Source organism: Crotalus tigris, unplaced genomic scaffold (genome assembly GCF_016545835.1).
Source record: "Crotalus tigris isolate CLP2741 ecotype Arizona unplaced genomic scaffold, ASM1654583v1 scf7180000024461.5605484, whole genome shotgun sequence".
NCBI classification, from domain to species: Eukaryota; Metazoa; Chordata; class Lepidosauria; order Squamata; family Viperidae; genus Crotalus; species Crotalus tigris.
In genome coordinates this window covers 2,678,279-2,696,741 of record NW_024100632.1, presented here as the reverse complement: position 1 = coordinate 2,696,741, position 18,463 = coordinate 2,678,279, and the positions used below count along the sequence as shown (strand labels likewise).

General features: G+C 47.0%; 2 protein-coding genes across 2 annotated transcripts; one reads left to right on the top strand and one right to left on the bottom strand.

The window, feature by feature from the left end:
• Nucleotides 1–114: 114 nt before the first annotated feature.
• Nucleotides 115–7,389, bottom strand: TCN2 (transcobalamin 2). Its single transcript, XM_039332599.1, has 10 exons — nt 7,165–7,389; nt 5,981–6,181; nt 5,388–5,577; nt 4,455–4,597; nt 3,918–4,079; nt 3,001–3,176; nt 2,097–2,277; nt 1,574–1,760; nt 1,168–1,289; nt 115–404 (listed from the first exon to the last, which is right to left on the bottom strand). The coding sequence occupies exons 2-10, from the start codon at nt 6,051–6,053 to the stop codon at nt 343–345; spliced, it is 1,296 nt and encodes a 431-aa protein (XP_039188533.1). The 5' UTR covers nt 6,054–6,181; nt 7,165–7,389; the 3' UTR covers nt 115–342.
• Nucleotides 7,390–8,576: 1,187 nt separating this feature from the next.
• PES1 (pescadillo ribosomal biogenesis factor 1) lies at nt 8,577–17,033 on the top strand. The gene is made up of 15 exons (XM_039332593.1): nt 8,577–8,711; nt 9,054–9,133; nt 9,871–10,024; nt 10,707–10,816; nt 11,001–11,172; nt 11,863–11,952; nt 12,699–12,815; nt 13,062–13,139; nt 13,422–13,511; nt 13,785–13,915; nt 14,398–14,523; nt 15,091–15,275; nt 15,359–15,498; nt 15,848–16,015; nt 16,248–17,033. The coding sequence occupies exons 1-15, from the start codon at nt 8,688–8,690 to the stop codon at nt 16,332–16,334; spliced, it is 1,752 nt and encodes a 583-aa protein (XP_039188527.1). The 5' UTR covers nt 8,577–8,687; the 3' UTR covers nt 16,335–17,033.
• Nucleotides 17,034–18,463: the final 1,430 nt, after the last annotated feature.

Sequence of the window (18,463 nt, the reverse complement as noted above, 5' to 3'; positions counted from 1 at the left end):
TCCTTCCTTCCTTCCTTCCCTTGTTTCTTGCTTTATTTTCCTTCCTCCCGTCCATCCATCCATTCTCCTTCTGTATTTTCAATTTTACAAAATTTTACAATTCTGTGTATTTTGTAATTTATTGTTGTATTAGTGCTTTCTTTCTCTCTCCCTCTTTTTTTTTTTTTGACATCACTGGACTTGAACCGAAATAAAAAGAGGTGTTTCAAAAACAAGATCCTAGTCCTCAAGTTCAAAGAGGTGAGGGAAAGAACATTCTGCAACTCTCCGAGGACAAGTCCATACAATATGCCTGCAGTTTGCGAAGAGACAGCCCAGCCTACCAGAGGGTGGGATCCATCTCTACCAAGAGCTCATCTTCAAGATAATATGGTCCTGATCTTGCGGAGTGTATTCTGCAATACCTGAGGAGCAGAAACGCAAATATGTTGCTGTAATGAGGAGGAAGGAAGCAGGACAACACTGTAGAGTTGCCATGAGGAATATTCTGGCTATCTGGGGATACCAGTAAAGGAGAATATTTGTGGCTTAGGGTTGAAATGAGGAGTCCTTGGTGCTCTCTGAGCTTGCTTGTTTTCTTGCAGACGTTTCATGACCCAAACTAAGCAACATCATCAGTGCTAGAAGGGAGTGGGGTTTGTGGGGAGGAGGAGGAGGAGGAGGAATGTGGGATCCTTGGTGCTCTCTTGCTTCTTTTCTTGCAGACTTTTCATGACCCAAACTAAGCAATATCATCAGAGCTAGAAGCAAATTCTGCTCTCTTCTAGGACTGATTATGGGACCAAATTGGATCACGAAACGTCTGCAAGAAAACAAGCCAGCTCAGAGAGCACCAAGGATCCCACACTCCTCCTCTTCCTCCTCCTATCTTTCCCTCCTCCTCCCCGCAAACCCCACTGCCTTCTAGCACTGATGATGTTCCCTAGCTGGGTCATGAAACGTCTGCAAGAAAACAAGCCAGCTCAGAGAGCACCCAGGACCCCTCATATCAGATTCACTCCAATTTGGCTAGTCTGGACCGTCTCGTGATGTGAGCTGGGATGACTCTGACATGGTGAGTCTGGGGGAAGCGAACAGGTCCATCGGGCTCCCTGGGCCAATGAGGAGTTTCCCCAGGTGCCATCTTGGAGCACCCTTCCAACCCCCCACGAAACATCCAGTCCTCACCTTGGTCCAAGCTGCTGTTAGGATGCCGCAGAATGCTCCAGTACTTGCGTTCGCCTTTTTGAGGCTTCTCCCCCATCACGCCGACCAGCATGGGGCCAGAGAGGGTTTTCTGGGTCTCATACCTGTTTCACCCCAAGAAAAGAGAACTGGTATCTAAGGAGGGTAGGCAAGCCAGGGCTGGCTGAGGAATTCTGGGAGTTGAAGTCCCCACGTCTTAAAGTTGCCAAGTTTGAAGACCCCTGATGTATGGGGTCAGTTCCGTGGTGATGAAGGCACCAGGCCAGAAATTTCAGGCAGGAGAGCTGGCTGGGTGATGTCGGGTTGAGGTCCCAAGGCAGCGATCCCACCCCATTCTCTTGCTAAGGTGCCCTTGGCCACACCCGAAGCACAAGAACAAGGCGCTGACCTCAAAGGTTGGTGAACATCTTTGGCTGCAGCTTTCAGTACGTCCAGAAGAGTGGAGCCCAAGGGAACGTCCAGCACGTGCTGGTACAGCAACTGAGAGGCTTTCCTTGCTTCTAGCCGGACAGAAATATTCTGTGTCGGATTGATCCCTTGAGGTTGCGGCAGGGAAAGATCAGGGACTGAACTTTCTATGAAGAAAGAAAGAAAGAAAGAAAGAAAGAAAGAAAGAAAGAAAGAAAGAAAGAAAGAAAGAAAGAAAGAAAGAAAGAAAGAAAGAAAGACAGACAGACAATCAGGAACCATTTCCTGGGAAAACAATGCTTAGAGCAGTGTTTTCCCAACCTTGGCTATTTTAAAAGGCATGGACTTCAATTCCCAGAATTTCAGCCAATGTGTATTCAATATTCTGGGCGTTGAAGTCCACAAGTCTTAAACTTGCCAATGTTGGACACCCCTGCTCTAGCCAGTCACGTTTCTCCTTCAGCCCAAGTCGGCTTCGGTGCCCTCCTTCTCCGCTCCCTTACCTGTCTGAGTTTGGCATACCATGCTGGCAACATCCACGTAACTCCTGCAGTACAAGGCAGGCAGCAGCTGTGACCGGATAAGGTTATTTTGGAAGTCTCCCCGCTCCAGGCTCTGCATCAGGGCCCCCAGACCTCTGGAGAACTCCTGCTGGCTCTGCCCCATTCCGACAGCACTCAAAAACTAGATTGCCAAGCAGACAAAAAGTTCACCAAAGTTTAGAGAAGAAAGCAGCCTTTATGTGTCATTAAAGGTAAAGGTTTCCCCTGTCCAGCCGTGTCCGACTCTAGGGAACGCTGTACGTCTCCATTTCTTAGCCAGCATTATCTGTGGTCATGAGGTTGCCACGACTGTATGCCGAGGCTCGTTGAATGCTGATACCTTCCCAACCAAGTGGTACCTATTTATCTACCCACATTTGCATGCTTTCAGATTGCTAGCTGGGCAGGAGCTGGAGCAAGGAATGGGTGCTCATCCCATCGCGTGGCGCTCAGTTCTCGAACTGGGCTGTCAACTTTCCAAGCTGATAAGCTCAGCGTCTTTAACAGCTGAGCCATCGCGCCCCCTTACATGTCATTTTATTTAATGACCCTATACTCCCTTGCTTCGGGGTGGAGTCGGGGGGCGACTGAATGGCGCTGATTATTTACTGACTGCATGCCCTTCCTGACACCTACGTGGAGTTCGCAGCAGATATTGTCTCTTTGGCCCTGATAGAGAAACATCCATTTCCTGCCTAGGATTTAACTCTCCATCTTCTGAGCCAGGAGGCGAGTGTCTTCACCTCTAGGCCACCATGCCACTCGCCCCCTTACACATCATTAATCATGAATAAATGTGCTCCATAACAAGAGGAATCCCCTACCCTCGAGGAAGACAATGCCAGGGACACCCCCCTCTCCTCACCTGCATTGCCAGGGGGGTGCTGTAGATGTTCCCATAAACCCCCTCTGGAGTCCCTGCTTTCAGGATGTTTTCTTTCGCTCGTTTCACAGCCCTTCGCACGCTGGCCTGGAGTTTATGGGGGTATCTGGGGGTCTGTTCCAAGCAGACAAAAGCCAGCCCGGCCATGGCTTCCGTGTCTTGAGTGAAGGACAGGAAAAGAAGGATGGGGTGAGGTGGGGCGAGGTCCCAAGACCGCCAGCAGTCCCACCCAACTGGGAGGAGGCGATGACAGTGAAAGCTCAATTTTCCAGATTGTGAACCAGGGGTAACAGCTCAGGGGAATCGGCAAATGGGTCAACGGGAGCTCGTTCCAGAAAACTTGTTTCTTTCCAGCCATGGCTTCACAAGAGAAGGAGACTCACTCCTTCAGCTAGTCCTTGACTTACAGTCACAGCTGAGCCCGGAGTGTCTCTTGCAAAGCGAGACGGTGGTTAATTGAGTTTTGCCCCCTTTTACCACCTCCCTGGCCACGGCTGTTAAACGAATTGCTGCAGGTTGTTAAGTTAGTAACGTGGTTGTTTGGTTTCCCCCTTGACTTTGCTTCTCTCAAAAGGGGAAATCCCATGACTCCGGGACGCTGCAATCGTCATAAACATGAACCAGTGACCAAGCATCCGAATTTTGATCGTGTGACTCTGGGGATGCTGCAAAGGTCCTAAGTGTGAAGAACGTCATAAGTGCCATTGTAACTTCAAACATAAGTCACCCAACAAATGGTCGCTAATCGAGAACTGCCTCCAATCCCTGAAGAGCAACGGGTGCACTGGGCATCTCCAAGGACACTTGGAAACTCACCTCTTGCTGACCAGAGAGTTAAATTTGGCCCAAAGGCTGAAGGAGCACCCTCACCTGGAAGCTTTGGGCAGAGCTGATCTTACCTATGGAGAGAGTCTGGTGGTGATAAAATCCGCCATGGTGTTCAGCCAACAGCAGCTTCCTGATCACCTCGGGATCGGTCCACTTGCTGTGAACGCACAAGGCCAGGACCCCCAAGCTGTACTGGTAGTAGTTGGTGATGAGGTGGCCTTTCCCCTTGTGATCTAGGTATATATATATAGAGAGTGCTTCCTAAACAAGATCCCTGATCTTCCAAGAGGGTTGTTTTGTTTCCCTTCCCCATCCCACCCCACTCCACCCTGGAGCTTCCAGACCCCCTCCAATGTAGGCTGGGGGTCTTTAAACTTGGCAATTTGAAGACTCTTCCGATCTGAGAATGCCACACTTCCAGTTTCCTGGCTTCCTAGCTCATCCTAGTCTGACTCCTCATTCTCTTTATCCCCCGAGGCTAACTTCCAGATCAACCCAGACAAGACGCTGACCTACACACCATTGGTGGCCTCTAATTTTACTGTCTTGGATGAGCACGCCGATCCTCATGGAGAGAGTTCTTCCCAAGCTGGCTGAGCCATTCTTACCGATCTGCTTCATTTCTTTATTCAAGAGAAGCTTCAGCCGGGTCACCACTCGGTTCCCCTCTGAGGTGTCCATGTTATGACAAGCAGCCCGCAGCGCAAGGAGGTACAGTGCCAGCTCTCCCGTCCCAGGCTGTTTCTGGCGGCTGAGCTCAAGAGAGACAAGAAAAATTTGAAGTTAACAAGACAAGAAACTAGCGCAGGGGTAGGCAATATTGGCTCTTTTATGACTCGTGGACTTCAACTCTCAGAATTCCTGAGCCAGCCTGGCTCAGCTTGGAAACCTCTCCCTTTCCTCTCAGCATGGCTGGCTCAGGAATTCTGGGAGTTGAAGTCCATGAGTCATAAAAGAGCCAAGGTTGTCTACCCCTGAACTAGTGCATCAGTTCCTTCTCTGCAGGCCGGGAGAGATTCTGCAGGTCTGGCTGGATGAAGGTATTACAGGTAGTCCTCAACTTACGACTACAAGAGCCCAAAATTTCTGTTGCTAAGTGAAGCATTTCTTAAATGAGTTTTGCCTCATTTTATGACTCTTTCTGCCACAGTTGCTAAGTGAATCAGTGCGCTTGGTAAATTAGTAACATTACAAATTTACCTAAGTGAATCTTAGTGTCTTCTCCAGGAATGGAATAAGGATGGAAGCTAGAGAGAGGACTGTACCACATTTTTTTTCCTCAACCTTAGCCAGTTAAAGACACATGGACTTCAACTCCCAAAATTACTTGGCTGGAGAATTCTGGGAGTTGAAGTCCACATGCCTTAAACTTGCCAAGGTTGAGAAAGTCTGCGGTACCACAAAGACAAAATGTACCATTGGCCTTCTAAGCACGTGCAGGAATTCTACACTTCACCAAGGAGAATTTCTAGGCAGCTCTCCTTTTTTTTTTGAAGATTTTTCAAGACAAAATTTCCGGATTGGGACCAGATTGCACACACCTGCTGCTTTGAGGCTGAAAGACGTCTATCAGTCGGGTGAGATACTCCGTTTCCTTCCCCAGGTCGTGTTCGTTGGAAAGTCGAAGGCCCAAATAGAGGCTGGGGTTCGGTTCCTGGGACGCATTGTCCACCAGTTTGAGGAGCTCTGAATTCAGTGCCTGGATGAGCGTAATGTTTCCTGGAGGGACATCTTCCAGAGAAAGAGAGAAGAAGCATGTCTGAGACCGAGATCAAGGCTCCTACTAGTTATGAGCACCTCATCCATCTAAAATACTCTGTGTTTCTCAACCTTGGCAGTTTAAAGATGTGCGGACTTCAACTCCCAGAATTCCCCAGCCAGCATAGCCTGACTGAGATTGCTGTTATTATTGCTATTTTAATCTCTACAGCCCAGGGCTTCTCCAAATTTGCACGACTACAGCTATGCACGAGAACTTGCCCTCTCTACCTGTAGAAGGTTGCTCAAATTGAAAATAAGCCCATCGCGGGTGACTTTTGTGCGTCCCACCCTCCATCTCAGATCTCCTGACTCAGTCTGATGATCCATTTCACAGGCATTTCCTGGCGACCTCAATCATAAAAAAGAGACCTACTGCACAGTTGGACTGATGCAAACAGGACGTGGAAGAGGAAAAGGAAGGGCGTCCGGAGCCACAGAAAAACCATCCCGACAGAGACCAAGGCAGGAATAACGGTGTAGCCTATCCCAAACAGATTCCTCAGGAATCCCAGATCACTGATCACCGCAAGGAGCGATCTGGGTCATGGCATCCTCCCAAGAGCAATGGCTGAGTCTACAAAAGAGGAAGGACTTTGACTGAGTCAGAGGAAAAACAGCACCGGGAGAGACTCCAAGGGACTTTGGCATTCCCGTTATCACGTTTTGATCTCTGATTTATGGATGGGGGCAACTGCTCGGCCTCATATATGGAACCGGATGGAGTCAGTGAGAGATTGCAGTGGGGACAGAGAGATCCCCACATTTTCTCACTGCTTCCTCAGAACCTCTCCTGGCCTGGAAAAGCTGCTCAGAAGGGAGAGGCTGGACCTGCCTGGTGGCAGCCATCATCTAGACTTTCTTGACCTTCCCCTGGGATGGAGACCTCCAGAGGAGTCCAACTGGATGGAGCCTTGCTATACCGTCTTAGAAGCGTAGAATGACTGCCAGGCTCAAGGTCTCATGCTGTGCTCCAGAGAAGCACATGTGTCATCTAGTCCCATTGGAACCATAACAGAACATAAACTTTCCCAGAAGTCCTGCTGAAACCAGGTCAGCCTAGAGACCCACCCTGTTAAGGCACAAGTACATTTCTTATCATTCTGTAAATCTCTTGCCCCTCAAATCTTCTTCTACAGACCCAGACTGAGAGAAAGTTATTTTGCGAGAGACTCTTCTCTCTATATTGTTAACTAGAACATAGTTTATTCAGTCAGCTCTGAGCTCTCCTTAATACCCTCCCTAAGGAGTGACCTGTACAGCCCATCCATTTAAAGCGTGATGGTCTACTTTGTGGTTTGCACAAATTGAGAGAAAACTAAAAACAGAAACAGAAAAACTGGGGCTGTCTCTGCCTCTTGGATCTGCCTCCTCACCCAATAAAGGCAATATTTCTCCAGAAATAGGTCCGGCTGAATCCAATGGGGCTAGAAGTTTTGAATTTTTTTAAACAGGCAGATTGATAAAACAGCCGTCCCAGATCTGGTTCTTCATGGGAAAATCCCCCAGTAGCCCGTATGCATGGAGGGCAGCAGAAGCAGCTGCCCTGATGCATCTTACCTTAATTGCTCTGGTCGTGGTTCTGTTCTAGAGGGGTCTTCTTTCAAATTCTCAGGAGGGGCCAGAAGCCGCTTAGAGGGAGAGACACCCTTTCCCTCGCCTTCTTGTTTACCCTTTGTCATATGATCTCTGGTTTCCCCTCCCAGCTGCTGAAGTCAGCTGTTTTTGCAGGATGTGGCTTGGAAGAAAAAAGAAAGTGTTCTGGAAGGCAAGGCAGACAACAAGTGTGTTGGAATGCATAAATGTTAGAGAGAGAGAGAGAGAGAATCCGCTAATATCTAAAGCAGATAACACCATTTAAATAAATCGATAATGGTTAAATTTCTTATCAGGCAAAGAACAAAAGGTACAGGAACAGAACGATCTGTGCATACAGTATTTTGTTTCCCTTTTAAGGCAGAATATGAATTACCACTGAACCAAAGTCACTTTTAAAATGGGGGGGGGGGTTTTACAAGATTTTTGTGATGCCCCTTAGAATTCCTGAATGTGATTAATTATTAAGCCAGTTAATAATTAATTATTAACTTTAATGTCTGAAAGCTCATTTTGGATGCATTTGTGAGACCAATTTTGATTTAAACATCAAAAACAGACTTAAAAGTGTACATAATGTGAGCTTTCATAATTACAGTTCACAGATATGTGATCTGACATATCTGTGAATAAAGCAAAGATATGATAGAAACATATTTTGTTCTTGAGCAATTTTATCTTTATCTTTATATAATCTTTATAATCCCATCATTCTTTTCACTCATCTATGTTGCAGTTTTTTTAAAAAATAATAAATTAAAAATTAAAAGCTAAAACTATTTATCATGATGCTCATATGCTTTTTATGTGTGTTACAACAAAACCACTGCTTGTTTGTAAGCCACAAAGGCTGAGTTCAGGCAGCGCACTATCTGTAAACAATAGTTACCAAACCAAATTATTTGTTTGCACATCAAAACAAAATGTAATGCATGATGGCTCAGGAAAAAAAATGCAAACGAGCCCAAGACAATCACAGCAGTTTTGAGTATTTGTGTGAAGGGATTTTATTATGCTCAAGCTTGATATTAATAATGATACTTTGTCATCATTTCATATATATCTTTGTTCATGTGAAAGCAGCTTTGTAGGTGCTTTATATTGGGAAATTATTTACACAAAAGCAAACGTCTCATGCTCTATATCCAGGGACAGCCAATCCCCATCATGCTCTGCGCGCTCCAGAGGGCCCTTCTTCAAAGGACCCTCTCCGGCCTTCTAATTTGGTGCCTGCTCGGAACGGCGGCCTACGGGCAGTTTCCCGCAGTGATAAACCACGAGAAACCTCACATTTTCCTGCCCGGAGGAGCCCGAACCATTAACTCCTGAGGCCACAGCAGCCCCTCTGGGGCTCCCCTTTCACGCCATACCGGAAACACCCTCCGAGATGGGAGGGCGGACTTCCGGATGACGGGAGGGGCGGGGCTTAGCCCGGCCAGGCAAGGGGAGCTTCACGTGGACGAAGGCGGCGGGCAGGAGCGGCCACGATGGGCGGCCTGGAGAAAAAGAAGGTACCGCCTGGCTTTGAGCTACTCGGCGGCTGACACGCCCTGAAAACCGTTCGGGTTCTCTCTTTATCACGTGTACAAAATAACATCTGAATGTAGACGCGCCACTTCCGGGTTTAGCTGTCTCCCAACTCGCATCTGCCCAGCGGGTCTCTCTCTCTCTCTCTCCCCCTCCCTCCCTCCCTCGATCAAGCAGAGCGGCTTGCTTCGGGGAAGATGGGGCGAAGGATCGAGCCTCCTTGTCCAGGAGCAGTCTACCCCTTAAATGCCAGGGCTCCAGGTCCAGCCTCGATCAGCTGATTGTAACTCTTTTCTCTCTTTTTTTCCTCTGCCCCTCTACAAAAGTACGAGAGGGGTTCGGCCACCAACTATATCACCAGAAATAAAGCTCGGAAGAAACTGCAACTCAGCCTTCCAGATTTCAGGTATGGCAGAGATATTTAGCGGCCTCTCGCGTGGGTCACTGGCTCTTTGTGTAGGGAAGTGCCAAGTTCCTGGTAGGAATGGAGTAGAAACTCAAGGGAAGAGGGTGATGACCCTTTACCTGGAAATGCTGCTTGGTCTTGGCTAACTGAAGTGTGTTTAACTGAATTATCTCAGGGTTTGGGCTTGCAAAATGCAGGGAGTCCTCAATTTACAACAGTTCAACTTCGTGACCGTGCAAAGTCACTTTAAAAAGTGACTTATAACTGTTCCTCACACTTACGACCATTGCAGCATCCTCCTGGCCATGTGATCAAAATCCGGGTGCTTGGCAATCTGGCTGCTTGGCAACTGACTCATATTTATGACGGTCGCAGTGTCCTAGGGTCAAGCGATCCCCTTTTGCGACCTTCTGACAAGTAGAGTCAATGGGGGAAGCCAGACACACGTAACGACCTTATTACTAACTTAAAAACTGCGGTGATTTACTTAACAACTGTGGCAAGAAAAGTCGTATAAACCTGTACAGACTCCTCAATGGAAGGCAGGCTGGTTGCGATTGTTTTTTTCTGCAGTCCTAACTATCCGTTGAAGTCTGTCCCTGTCCTGTTCAGTTGCTGTGCCAAACCAGACACTTATTGAGGAACAAATGAATGGAACCTAGACTGTGAAGCCAACCAAGATCTTAAGGTGGCCGATGGGCGAGCTGAGTCTGTTCTCACCCGTTTTCCTTTTCCAGGCGACTCTGCATCCTCAAGGGGATTTATCCCCACGAGCCCAAACACAAGAAGAAGGTGAACAAGGGATCAACAGCTGCTCGGACTTTCTACCTCTTGAAAGACATAAAGTTTCTTCTCCATGAGCCCATTGTCAACAGATTCCGGGAATATAAGGTATGATGATGGTGGGGGACCCCGGAACTGATAAAAGCTGTAGATGAACCTCTGGGCACCACAGCTACTTTGGAGGGAGCGGGTGGGAATTATGGGCGCTTTTCAAAAATTGCTGTTCTGCAACTTGCCCAGAAGTTGTAAACCCTTTTCTTCCTGTGTTAATGATTTGATCAGCACAGTTTTCACTTACAACCCGGGGGCAAAAACCTTTCTGATCTCAGAGCTGACGTCAAAGTTAAAAACAACCTGGATGCCCTGGGAAGTTAATTCTGAGACAGAGAACAATATTTCTATCCTCCCCTTCTTATTTTTAAAATAACTCAGGGCAGTGGACGTACCTAATACTCCTTCCCCTCCTGTTTTCCCCACAACATCCCTGTGAGGTGGGTTGGGCTGAGAGAGAGGGACTGGCCCAAAGTCACCCAGCTGGCTTTCCTCCTAAGGCATGACTAGAACTCACAGTCTCCTGGTTTCTTGCCTGCTTCCTTCACCACTACATCCAATTGGCAACACTATTATTATAGATTGCTTAGTATAAAAGAAAGTAAGCCCATATTTCAGTGTCTCCTTGTTGCAGAAGGGGAAGGAAACCCACTGATGGATAGCATGCCAGACCCTTAGAATTTGGGGCTGCATGTTGGGAAGTCTGGGGTTGTGAAATGCTTCTCTCCCCCCCCCCCAGGTGTTTGTCCGCAAATTGCGTAAAGCCTACGGGAAGAGCGAATGGAACACGGTGCAGCGCCTGAAAGACAACAAGCCAACTTATAAGTTGGATCACATTGTCAAAGAGAGGTAACAGTTGGAAGCTGTTCAAGATCAGTAATCTGTCAAGGCTTTGGAGGGGAAAGTGAGCAGTGCTAGAGAGGCAGCGCTGTTCCCAAAGAGGCCCTGGGAGTAAAATATTGCTTTAGTTTGGATAACAGGCAAGAAAACCAGAGATAGTGTTGAACTTGTCTTCTTCTCTCAATGGCTGCAGGTACCCAACCTTTGTAGACGCCCTGCGGGATTTGGACGATGCACTCTCCATGTGCGTCCTCTTTTCCACCTTCCCACGCACCGGCAAGTGTCACGTCCAGACCATCCAGCTCTGTCGTCGGCTGACGGTGGAGTTTCTGAACTTCGTTATCGCCTCGCGCAGTCTTCGCAAGGTGAGCTGAGACTGGCCTGTTGGAGATGCAAATGTTGATCGATTTCCCTCGAATCAATACATGCCAAGAGAATAATAAGTCAACGAAGGAGTGGACTGACAGTATACCTATGACCCATCTTTTCAAAGCTGACACACCCTGATGTTTTCACCAACACCCAACAATAGCTGTTCTCCAGAGCTGGTGATTTTTTGCTAGTTTTGGAAACTGGAGGCCCCATGAGAATGGGGTGTGATCTCGTTGAACTTCCAAAAGTCACATGAAAGGGCCATGCTTCTGCACGGCCTCTGGCTGGAGCACTTGAAAGTCATATGTTTGTGAGCGGTTCAGAGGCCACGGATTCTCGGAAGCCACGTCAAGAACAAAGGCCTCGTGGGCCTCCGAGAAGAGATGGGCAGGCCACAGAGCGTGTCAACCAAAGTGAGAACACTGCCTGAAGGAAAGTGGCACGTGGCAGATCCTGGTGGTCACACGCATGATTGGATTCTGTTTTTTTTTTTTAAATGACTACGTAAAGAATTGTTTCTGTTTTGTTCACGGCAGCAGAGTTGAGTTAGGCATTTTCTGAATTGTTGACATGCTCAGGCCAAAAATGTTTACCATCCTTGTGCTAGTCATTTCTTACCTGTCTGCAGTTTTAGACTCTTTAGACTTTTCTGGCTGAGTTTGTTTTTCCCTGCTTTTCTACAGGTCTTTCTCTCCATTAAGGGCATCTATTACCAGGCTGAGGTGCTGGGCCAGCTTATCACCTGGATAACACCCTATGCCTTTTCCCACAATGTGAGTATCAGTTGTATTAACTCGTTGGACAAGAGAGAAGCAACCTAAAATTAAGGAGAAACTTCTTAGCAGTGAGAACAATCAACCAGAGGAAAGGCTTGCCTTCAGAGTTTGTGGGTGCTCCATCACTGGAGGTGTTTAAGGAAAAGCTGGACAGCCATTTGTCCAAATAGTATAGGTCTTCTGCTTGAGCAGGGGGTTGGACTAGAAGACCTCCAAGGTCCCTTCCAACACTTTTATGTACCTGAATAGAATTAGACTGCCTTGACCAGAAGCCAGATTCCTTCTTGTTAATTGCGTGCCGAACTCTCATGCTTGGTGTTTAGTGTTCGGTGTTCTCAGGGGAAGGAAAATCATTAACTGTTCTTAAAAAAAAAAAACAAGGTGAAAATGTCAGTTAGCAATTAACTCCAACCATGGAGTTTCATTGTTAGAAGCCATTTGTGTCCAGTTGCTTGGATGCAGAACATTGTCTTCATTTATTTAGAAGCATTCCTCTCATTTTTTTAAAAAAAATCTATTTTGTTAAATCTCAATTATTACCAACCCAGGCGTCCCTTCCTGTGCCTGTATTTATTGCAACTTCCTTTTAATATTAAGCCATACCCTACATTTCCTTTAAAAAAAAAAAAATCCTATATGCAAAAAAAAAAAAAAAAAAAAATAGAGCTGGGAATTAGTGTTTTTTGTGTTTTTTTTTTAAAGTTTGTGCACATTGATTGATTGATTGGCTTTCTGTCTTCCAGCACCCGACAGATGTGGATTATAGGGTAATGGCTACTTTCACTGAATTCTACACAACCCTCCTTGGCTTTGTCAATTTTCGTCTTTATCAGACCCTCAACCTACACTATCCTCCCAAGGTGAGTGGAACAGGCAAGAGAAGCCCAGCGTATCTTCTTACAGGCAATGTTCCCAACTTTCTTTTTAATATTGAGCCACACCTAACGCTTCCTTTTTTTTGAAAAGAACATTCCAAAATATGTGCAAGTTTCTGTGACTGTAACCTTAAAACGACAGTAGTGTATGTATAGTACTCATGGCTTGGGTTGCCTGCCTGCCTGCCTCAAGAGGGTTGACACCCCCATATCTGTGGCCTGTTCTTTTAGATTGAAAGCCGCTGTTCAGCAGAAAGCAAGTCGGAGGACGGAGACGCTTATGCCTTGGACTCGGAGAGCACGTTGGAGGTGAGAAGGATGGAACTGCTGAAAGGACCATATTGTAGACTGGAGATAGATGATGTCATGTCTCTCCCCCTCTGTTGAGAGAGGGCCATTCAATTGCAGTTGCTCCGTCAGTGTTTCTCAACCTTTGGAGCTTGAAGATGTGTGGACTTCAACTCCCAGAGTTCCCCAGCCCGCTTGTTTCAATTCTGGGAATCTACATTAACTGCATGCTTCACTTAAGTCCACTAGGCTTAAGTCTTCCATCAATTAATGGTTCTCTTCCCCCCCTCTCCTCCCCTTTAGAAACTCTCGGCTCTCAGCACCAGCCTGGCTCGCGTTGTTGCCCCCAACATAGAGGATGAAGCCGAAGTGGATGAGTTTCCCGTGGAAGGAGTGAGTGACGCAGGAGTGGGTGGGTGGGGATGTCTTATATTTGGACCCCCTGTTTTGAGAGTCAAAGGATAATGCCTTCCAAGAGGCAGGATGTTTTGGGGGGGAGATTGTGGCAGTCCAGGCAGAGCAGATGAGGAGAATCTCTTCTTCTTAACCTTGAGATAATTATGATGAAGCAAATGGCAGCCTTCAAAACCCAAGAAAGAACCCCTCTTTATATATAACCTTTCCAACGTGGAGAGGGGGTTGATAGAGCTCTTCTTTCTCTACTAGGAGACTGCAGAAGAAGAAGAAGCCAGGCGGAAGGAAGAGAAGGACCTGGAGAAACAGAAGAAGCTCTTTGAAGGACTGCAGTTCTTTCTCAACAGGGAGGTGCCTCGAGAACCCTTAGCTTTTGTCATCAGGTGTGTAAGTCCTTGCCGTTGTTTCACCGGCTCTCTTCTGGAATTTGGGCAGGGCTGGACCAGCGCTGGGCTGTTCTGCAGCACTTTGAGGTGGTGGGCTGTGTTTAGGTCTTCGTTGAGTGAGCCTCCTGCAAGAATCTCCATTAGGACGCCAGGATGTCCACGTTCTTGATAAAGGATTCCATTTTGTTCCTGGGGAGGCGGTGTGTGTAAGTTGTCTTCTCCCCTCTGGTTACCTAAAAGTAAAATGGTCCACAAACTCTGCTCATTTTTTTTTCTGATGACTTCATGAACAAAACCAAAGGTGCATCTCGTCACTTTCTCTTGGGATGTCTATGGAGAGTCTCAATCATCCAGGTCATGCTTGCCCCAAAGGTAGCTTTGTCCAACAGCAAAAATTCCCTTCGAAATGGTAACATAATGCAAATTTGAATCTAGAACCTGTTGCTAGATGTGGCTTAAGCCCACCTCTCCTTCGCCAGGTGCTTTGGAGGCAAAGTGTCGTGGGACAAGTCCGTCTGCATTGGCGCTACCTATGAGGTTACGGATCCATGCGTCACCCATCAGATTGTTGACCGGCCAAATGTAGAGCAGCAGGTAGTTGGAAGGTGAGAGCTGCTCTTTGGGAGTCAAAAAACCTCCGTCGGATTTTAAGGAGCCACGCTGTTCATGCTGCCAAGTCACAAAGTCCTAGGGGATTACTCCACCTTCATCAGGCCTTGTCAGGTCTTGGCTCATAGGAAGACCTGGAGGATCATGAATGGAGCATGTAAAATAGTCCTCAGCTTACAACAATTTGTTTAGCGACACTGAAAAAAGTGACTTATGACAGTTTTTCATACTTACCATTGCAGCACCCCCCTCCCCTTGATCAAAATTCAAACACTTGGCAACTGACTTCTATTTATGACGGTTGCAGTGTCCTGGGGTCATGTGAATATACCCAAAGTCAGTGGGGGAAGCCAGATTCATTTAACAGCCATGTAACTCACTTAACAACTGCAGTGTTTCGCTTAAGAACTGTGGCAAGAAAGGTGATAAAATGGGGCAAAACTCACTTAACATGTGTGTCATTTAGCCGCAGAAATTTTGGGCTCTGTTGAGGGTTGTAAGGCCACAACATACAATTGACATTCTAAAATACCTACTTTTCATTGGCTTTCCTTTCTCCCCAGATACTACCTCCAGCCTCAGTGGGTCTTTGACTCGGTCAACGCCAAGATGTGCCTTCCAGTGGCTGATTACTTCCCCGGCGTAATGCTGCCTCCTCATCTCTCCCCGTTCGTCTCGGAGAAGGAAGGGGACTACATCCCTCCGGAGAAGCTAAAACTTTTGGCCTTGCAAAGGGGTGAAGAACCAGGTACACAGCAGTTCCTGGGTTTCTGGCGAGCACGTTGCATTCGGTGGGGGGCTGAGAGTGTAACACGGTTTGGGTCTTTCCAGTCGCAGAAGATAGCGAATCCGAAGCGGAAGAGGGGAGCAGTGGAGAGGACGAAGGCTCAGAGGAAGAGGAGGAGAAGGATTCTGACCAAGAAGATGAAGGGAAACTCCGGAAGATGGAAGCACAGAGATCTCAGAACAAGGTACTGTGAAAGATGTTTAGGAGGTACCTGATACGATGGGTGTGAATCACTGCAGTGGATAAGTTAGTAACCTGGTTACTAACGAATATGGCTTCCTCACTGACTTTGCTTGTCAGAAGGTCACAAAAGAGGGTCACATGATCTTGGGGACATAGCAACAGTCATAAATATAAACCAGTCTCAAGCATCTGAATTTTGATCACAGGATCACGAGGATGCTGCAGACGTTATAACTCTGAAAAACAATCCTAAGTCTCTTTTTCTTGGCTTGGGAAAGTTTCGTGAATGTTTTGTGTTCTCTGCTTGAACTGGAACGATCTTTTGAGTGCACCATTTCCTTTGGTCTCAGAATCTCCCAGTGAAGGTGACCCCCGGCCAGGTTGTGAAGGAAGATAAGCAGCGTCTGATGCAGGAGCAGCAAAGTGAGGAAAAACGGTTGGCCATCATGATGATGAAGAAACGGGAGAAATACCTCTACCAAAAAATAATGTTTGGGAAGAAGCGCAAAACTAGAGAGGTATCCTTCTTGGCTTGGCTTGGCTCGGTTTGTGTGTTTTACCTGCTGAGGTTCTTCGGAACGGCAGGAATTACGAATGAAGGTCCCAGGATAACATCGCAGGATCCAATCTGGGTCGGTTATCGGAACCACGGGTTTAGCCTTCTGAGCTTTCAGACTCGTGCAAGAGCCCATTTTGGGGGGAACTTTGCTGTGGGAATTGGACTTAGCATTTTCTTTTCTTTTTTTTCAGGCAAACAAATTGGCAGAGAAACGGAAAGCTCATGACGCAGCAGTAAAATCAGAAAAGAAGAAAAGCAAGAAGGCACGGCAGGAATAAAAGAGCCCATCTCATTTTGGGCTATCATTTCATAACGCAGCCCTGGAAAGGGGACCTGGGAGGTGGACAGATCTTTTCCTGGGAGGTGGACAGCATTGGAATCCCTGATTCTGTAGGTGTTTTGCTTGAATCCCTTCTCCAAAGCAGAACTAAGTAGAACTGGGTCCTACAATAACCCTGATTTCTTTAGGAAAACCCATTCTACTGAAAAGATATGTAAATTATTGGTTCCATTCTGTTTCTCTATGACGGCCATTGTGTCAGCCTCAGTGAGATGGTCTGGGATAGAGAAATGTTATTTTTGAGGAGAGAAATAGTCACTAATAGTCCCTCTTTGCCAAGGATACATGAAATAGCAGGCATGTGAACAAGGTTCCCATCTGGAATCGAAAAAAAATTGGTTTGCTGAGTATTCTGAGCAGATTCCTCTTCTCCCCCATTAGTTTTGTCACAGAATAAAACATTTTGAGGCTCTTGCCTGACACACCATTTTAAGTGTCATTTTCTTGCAAAGTAATCTTGCTATGTATGTAAATAAAATCTTGAATTAAGATAGTTCGGCTGTACCTCTGTTGGAGGTTGATCTCTAGCCAGCAAACATGGCTCCTTTGCGGCCATTGTGCTGTCTTCCTTTGCATGTCAATTGCAAATTACGGCATGGTGAATGAGGCTTCATTAAACTGAACTTTAAAACAGACATTCAGCTATCAATCTGCATCCATCTTTTTCTTTCTTTTTTCTCAACTCAGTGTGACTCTGGGAGGTGAACAACACAAACACAATAATAAATCAAACAATAAATTAAAAACCAAGAGCTAAAATATAAAATGGCAACCAAGCATAAAACACAACAACTTACGCAATCATAATACCACGTATATGAATTCTCCTTGGGAGAACACAGTGGGGTGATGTGTGATATACAAGGGTTCAAAACATTACCAAGATTTAAAAAGGTATAACCTTGTTTCTTTCCTAATAACTTTTACCCTTTGCATCCATTTTGGCTCTTCTGTGCCCTCATGTCTTGGTTTACAATGCTGCCAGGCTAAAAAGCACATTAGAATCCTATCTCTATTTTTAAAAAAAAAAAAAATATTTAAACAAAGATTTAAACCACTACAGCCAAAGCAGGTCAAAACCCCTGCAACTCACACACGTAACATCCAAAATAAAGGCATCCATCCAAGCTTTTAGGTAGCCGCAATAGGGCAGTCATCTAAAGAGCAAATTAAAATACCACTGAGGCATTAAACCATGGTGTGCTTAACCATCATTGAGGGAGCAAACCTCAAGATGGTTCAGCTGGGTTCAGTCCAACCCCGGAAGACGGGAGTCTCAGCCAAAACCGGACTGGCACCATTTTGGATCCTGCCCCAGACAACCAAGAGCCAATGGGGCACCACATTGGGATCCTGACCCAGAGCTGCTCCCCCCCCATCACCTCCGGATGGGCAGGGTGCTATGGGGCAGATGGGGAGATGGCTCCCCCAGGCAAAAGGGGGGGGGGTCCTTGCTATGATGTCCAGCCCAGCCATGGCAAGCAGCCGCTACTTCTCCCAGTCCCAGACTTGCCAGGCAAGCAGCCAGGCCTGGGCCCATCCAAGGGGCTGGTTTGGGGGCTTCCCCCTCGAGAGCTGCCCCGGGACGCAAGCTGCCCTCCCAGCCTCTCCCCCTTTGGCCCCAGCTGGTTGCAGCTGCTCGGCCTCCATCTTGGTGGTGGCTATTAAGGGCAAAAGGTCAAACTGCCCTCAACTGCCCAGCCTCTCTTTTCAGTTTTTTTTCTTGTTTTCTTGATCTCCGGTCCTTTCAACAGATCGTGGTTCACCGTCCTGGTTAAGCCACCCTGGGGCTGGGCCCAGCTGTGCGCTGATCTCCCATGGCGCAAAGCTGCGGCCTGCTTCAATGATGGTTTGCAATGGTGACCGAGCGAGCAAATGTCCTCAAGAAGGCCTCTATCTGGCTGAGGACATTTCTCAATCGAGGGTGTGGTGTAATGTGTGAACCCAGCCCATTGTGGCTTTTTTGATCAATCCAGGCTAAGCAATGGCTTGAAGAAGCCCAGGAAGAGAGCAAGTTGATCCTTGGCTGGGCTCCATTGGGCCTTTGGCTTAAAGAAATCCGTTTGG

Excerpts from the sequence above, each read along its gene's own strand:
- TCN2 (XM_039332599.1), bottom strand. The coding sequence starts at position 6,053 with ATGGTTTTTCTGTGGCTCCGGACGCCCTTCCTTTTCCTCTTCCACGTC. Across the intron at positions 2,278-3,000 it reads GCACCCCCCTGGCAATGCAG|TTTTTGAGTGCTGTCGGAAT; the intron begins GTGAGGAGAGGG and ends TTGGCAATCTAG. Across the intron at positions 405-1,167 it reads TAACAGCAGCTTGGACCAAG|GTATTGCAGAATACACTCCG; the intron begins GTGAGGACTGGA and ends TCTGCTCCTCAG.
- PES1 (XM_039332593.1), top strand. The coding sequence starts at position 8,688 with ATGGGCGGCCTGGAGAAAAAGAAG. Across the intron at positions 15,276-15,358 it reads GCAAAGGGGTGAAGAACCAG|TCGCAGAAGATAGCGAATCC; the intron begins GTACACAGCAGT and ends GGGTCTTTCCAG. Across the intron at positions 15,499-15,847 it reads CACAGAGATCTCAGAACAAG|AATCTCCCAGTGAAGGTGAC; the intron begins GTACTGTGAAAG and ends CTTTGGTCTCAG.